Consider the following 5,658-nt stretch of genomic DNA (forward strand, 5'->3'; position numbering starts at 1 on the left):
ATCGTGTACTCACACAAAGTACCGATACACTAATTGTCGCAGCGGCTGAAAAAGAGCGACCGACGCGCTCGACGTATCGGTGGCATCCTCCGTGATGTTACAACACGGGAAAGGGAGAATGCGCATGAGTGTCAGTGGTTCGGCCGTCGATTAGAACGACATACGATGTGTGCGTGTGTGTGTGTATGTGTGTGTGCGCGCACACTCGCCTGTGTATGACGTTTCTTGCAATGTTTTTACGTTTGCCAGTAGTCGATGTACAGTAGTTGCGGACATAAATGCAGTTTGCGAAGACGTTACATTGAGTTACACTGTGTTTGCGCCCGCAACGTTTTCCGTTACACATTTCGTTCCTGTTAATTCACATCTCTCTTTACTTTACGTTATGCGGGCGATAAAGTGTCGTTTGCAGGATTATATTATGTCTCTGCCTTATTTTTCGTCGTCGTTGCACTACGATCACACATTCGATTCTCACACGTAGAGCCTTTCCTCCCGCAATCGACTGCAGGATAAGCTCCATAAAGAAATAAGAAGGTAAATTTATCCTGCTGCTTTGTATTTTGTGTTATTTTCGTCTATTATTTATTTCTGTAATTGGTAAGTGCGCTTGTATTCCTATGTGAATACAAAGTTAATGTTGTTAATTGCTCTATTATTTTGCGTTGATTATGTTTATATTATGTACAAAAGATTATGTTAATTTGTAAAATATGAAATACCCCCATTCCTCTTTATTTTTAATTCCACTACTATTTGCTTAATAGATAATTGTAAGTGGATTATCTTATTGTTATATGCAATCGTCTAATTTATACGTAATACATTTCGCTGTTTATATTTCTGTATACATAATTTATGTTAATTTCTATATGTAATTTGAACATTTAATTTATATGAATATTACCCGTGCCATTATTGAGCGTCATATTTACGTTACGTTATGTTATGCTATTTATATAATCTATTATTTGCTTTGACACAAGCACCGTATTTATTTTTACATTAGCGTGCCTGTCGTGACGATGATGTCTGAGTATGATTATGTGAGTAAAAGAAGACCGACGAAAGTGCGTTGGCAGGTAGGTGATCACGTGAATTTACGTTAATCAACAATCCCATATCGATATCTCGTGGGACTACATTAGCATGCAGTCTGACCGCGAACAGGCCGAATTTATAATTCTCGTGAAGATCGCGTGAAGATCGTTCTGAGTTTAATTTCCTAAATGTAGCGTAATCTCGATATGTACTAATTTATCTTTCCGTGCCCTCCTCTCTCCCTACAGCTTTTTACAAAATATGTAATAATTCAGTAAACTACACTAACATTTAACGCGACGTTTAATATGTAGTAAAATTTTCCGTAACATCAAAAGTTGATTTTGTAGTTATATCGATTTCAAGATTGAACTATAGGGAGAAAAAGAGATCTCCTGGGATAAAGTAAACCATCTTGCTTGTTTCTCTGTACTAACAAATCAATTGATGAATAAGTTAATGTTCGCCTTCTGAACTTACGGCTGAGTCTGCTGTTGACTTCAGATCGAGAATCTGGAGGATCTGCTGAAGGAAAAAGACAATCAAGTCGATATGGCCAGGGCCAGGCTGACGGCGATGCAGGCGCATCATTGCAGCAGCGAAGGCGCACTTAGCAGTCTCGAGGAGGCGATCGGGGATAAAGAGAAGCAAATGGCACAATTACGCGAGCAAAGGGACCGAGCCGAACAGGAGAAGCAAGAGGAAAGGGAATTGCACGAGAGGGAGATCGCTGAATACAAAATGAAGATACATACTTTGGAGTCAGAGGTGAGCGAGGCTAGGCGAAAAAAGTTTCTTCTTTAATTCCTCATCCCCGATCCACCATGCCATTAACATAAAATGAGTAACTAATTTTTTTATTTGTTAAGCGTCTTTTGAAGGTGGACTAAATAATAAGACACTGTAATGGACGAATAAATGTGCATACATTTAACGAAAATATCTAAAACAAGTGCAACAAAATTCTAATTTTTTGAGACATTTTTTAAATTATTTATTTTGATTAAATTTATAGTAATTTACAATATATGTGCAATTATTTTTATATCTGTCACACATTAAATTTAATTGTAAAAGATAACAAAGTAAAAGAACGCTTTTAAATCTTTTCCTTTTATGCATACGAATCGATAGGTCGAGAAATTGGGCGCACGTTTGGAGCGAGCGCAGGCGGAGAAGGACCGGCTCGAGGCGAAGCTCGAGAGCTCACAATCCGAGCTCGGTAAGAGCAAAGCTGAGCTGGACAAGGCCGCCTCCGAGGTCGGACGTAGTGGTGCGGACTGGGAGGCCGCGAAGCAGCGGCTGGCCAGGTTGGAACTGGAGAACGAAAGGCTGCGGCATGACATCGAGCGGTCGCAGGGCTACGGCAGAAGCACACTGAACTCATCCCAGGAGATGGAGCGCGTTCAGGAACGAGCCGACAAAACCGCCGCTGAATTAAGGAGAGCCCAAGCCGAGCTGAGGGTCACGCAAGCGGACAATGAGAGGGCACGTGCCGAGGCTGCGACCCTCCAAGAAAAGGTAAATCTTCCTTATTCTTTTATCGTGCATTTGCGACACCATACACGCGAACTTTAATACTGAATTACAATAAATATGCGAAATGTGTGTCATTACTAATAAATTTATTTTAAAAATTCTCTGCGGTTTTTTTTACTCGCGAACACTGTCGAGTTTGATTCGCCACAGTTTGTTAAATGTATTCCAACTATGGAATTTCGACTAAAGTTTTTTTTACTACATTTTAACATTGTTCATCTGTGCGTTAGCAGATTGGTATATTACATTTCAGAATCGTTATTTAAGGAACTGTGAAAGTATTGCCCGTGTCCTAAATCATGAAAAGGATGTAGCTCCGATTTGGAACATTTCGATCTCGCGATAACTTAAAATATCTCGTCTTCTTCGATGTGTCTTTCTAGCGGGAGCGTTATTTATACATCAATTACAGTGCTATCGATTGATCGGCACAGAAGTAACCTGGACTACTTCGCTGGAGTATACGACCCGTGTAGACACGTCGCCACACTCGGCGATTTATTAATGGACGAAGGTCCCTTTCGGACCGCGACTCGACAGTTCCATTTGGGCAAGCACTTTTCGAGGATCGTGCTCGAGTCGGTCGCGTATCTTCGAGGACAATCAGTTTTAATCGCGATCGATTCAAACGCGTTCTTAGCATCCACCTGGAAGGTTCCTCCTCGTCCTTGTTCCGTTTCTCCTGGACCTTTTACTCCTTCAGCCTCTCGTCCCTGCTCTCCCGCTGTGCTGCCTACATCTTTGCCCGCGCAATAGGATCCAATTTCCAATCACGCCTTCGTCCTGCACCCGGCGTCTGCACCCGGCAGCAAAGTAACGATCCCGCCACCTAAGTGACTGGAAAATTACTCGCGTGCATTACCATATCGCTCGTTTTTGAAGGAACATGGCTAAACGGTGTTCTTAAGTTCGCATTTACCCAGCTTATCGTTTGAGCTCGTTCCGCGCGGAGACAAGTTAACGACAGAAAATAAAGGACCGAAAATGGGAACGAATAAATCTTTCTAGCGCGGAAAGTCGCGTTAATGTTATTCGATCTCGTTTTAGTAATTTCTCCATAATTGAGGAGTTTACTCTGTAAAGCGTACGCGTGAAGAAAGCATTTCTCAACAATGTTGGAAGTATGCATAAACTTTCATTATTTCCACAATGTGCTATAATTCAGTATTGCATCATAAAAATGCATTTCTCACTCGTGTGATTTTTATCGCACCTGTGATATTTTTAAGGATTCTTAAAGAAATAGCAGAATTCATAATATAAAGAGGAATTGTCATTGCAGTATGTTCGATTGACTGCAGAAATTCGTTCAAATTTATAGTCTGAAATTAAATCGATTGAATTTACAAGGCATCAGCAAAATATTTTTTTTCTAAGGTGGAGAAGAGTCAGGGCGAGGTGTACAGGCTTAAGGCCAGGCTAGAGAATGCTCAAGGCGAACAGGAGAGTCTGCGGGAAGAGTATGACCGCGCACAGGCGTCCGTGGCCCGTCTTCATTCCGAGAGGGATAAGGCGGTTGGCGAGCTCGAAAAATCGCAAGAGGAACTCGAGCGCACACAGGCCACTCTCGGCAAGGCGCAACTTCAGCAAGACAAGCTGCAGAATTTATTGGACAAGACACAGAGCGAGGTTGACAAGCTACAGGAGAAGCTCGATAAGTCACAGACGGAAGTTCGTAGAGTGAGTAATTTCGAAAAAAATCACAAGTATCGTGTGAACAGACTTATCGTTATAAGTACCTTTATTATCTGTAAAACGTGTATATTTTATGTCCTGAATTGCTTAACGTATATAAATGAGTTGTGAAATAAATGACATCAATTTTAATCCTTTTTATAAGCTATTACTACTCTTATTAATTTAGGCATATATTATATATTCACTGATATTTGTTAAAGTTTAACATACGATACACAATAATTGTTGTAGATGCAAATGGAGAGAGAAAAACAGATCTACGACTTCGACAATCTGCAGAGCCAGCTTGACAAAGCGTTAGGACAGTCAGCGAGAATGCAGAAAGAACGCGAGGCGATTCAACTTGATGTGGATCGACTGCAGGACAAATACGAGAAAGCTCAGGTAAGCACAATTAGGCAAAAGTAAATGATTGTGAGATTTAAGTTTTATAATGATTCGACTCGTGTCATGATTGTTCATTAGGTCATAATGCAGCGACTACAAAAGGAACGAGATAGTTTCCAAGAGGAGATGGAGAAGATGCACGAGAGGATAGAATTCCAACAAAATCAGATAGCTAAGATGCAACGCGAGAAGGAGAATGTACTCTCAGAACTCGATTTGGTGAAGGAGAGATGGGAGAAGATGCACAATACTCATCAGAAATTAACGGTGAGTTAAATTATCTTCTTAGCAGCATAGTAATGAATTATATTTGTTATAAGCTATTTCAAAATAATCTTGACATAATAGAGTATATTCTATTTTATCTGCCGACATTGATGTTATTCTGAGAAAAAATTATATTAGAAGAAAATTAAAATTTTTTTTTTTTCATGATTTTTCGAAATTGCGATGGAACAGATGGAGCGAGACGACGCATTGACTGAAATCCAAATTCTAAAGGAGAAATTGGAGAAGGCGCAGTATTCCATGAATAAGGCTCACGAGGAGCGAGAGAACACCGCCAAGGAATTTGAAAAGATGCTGGAGAAATATGATCGGTAATGCCGAGCAAACGTTTAAATTGGAAAGATTCTTTGAATATATTAACGTGACATGACTTAACACTTGACTTATAATAATATTACAGTACAAAGAATAAAGATGCTTGAAATAATTTTAACTTTAAGCACCACTGACGGAGTTTTTGTAAAATGTTTATGTAGGCAAATTATAATAAAGAAAACAGGGACTAAATATCTGACGGTGATGTGACAGGTCGCAGAGCGAGGTGTACCGCCTGCAGAACCGCATCGACGTGCTGGAGGCGGACAAGGACCGGCTCGAGCTAGAGGCGGAGAAGCAGCAGATGTTGGCGACCAAGTCGCGCGAGGAATCGCGTAAGGCTCAGGAGGAGCTGGCTCGGGTCCAGGAAATGTATGATCGCGCGGCGCT

The 5,658-nt window shown here is 40.8% G+C and overlaps 1 protein-coding gene across 1 annotated transcript; it reads left to right on the forward strand.

Annotated features, from left to right (window-relative positions):
- Positions 1–1,025: 1,025 nt before the first annotated feature.
- On the forward strand, positions 1,026–5,640 carry LOC112452363 (ELKS/Rab6-interacting/CAST family member 1-like; the record flags this gene model as incomplete). Its single annotated transcript, XM_025012525.1, has 8 exons — positions 1,026–1,082; positions 1,546–1,809; positions 2,176–2,562; positions 3,958–4,260; positions 4,510–4,662; positions 4,744–4,932; positions 5,125–5,264; positions 5,482–5,640. Coding segments are annotated over exons 1-8 (1,652 nt in total), but the record flags the coding sequence as incomplete, so codon positions are not given.
- Positions 5,641–5,658: the final 18 nt, after the last annotated feature.

Source organism: Temnothorax curvispinosus, unplaced genomic scaffold (genome assembly GCF_003070985.1).
Source record: "Temnothorax curvispinosus isolate PA1 unplaced genomic scaffold, ASM307098v1 QBEX01003305.1, whole genome shotgun sequence".
In the NCBI taxonomy this organism is placed as follows: Eukaryota; Metazoa; Arthropoda; class Insecta; order Hymenoptera; family Formicidae; genus Temnothorax; species Temnothorax curvispinosus.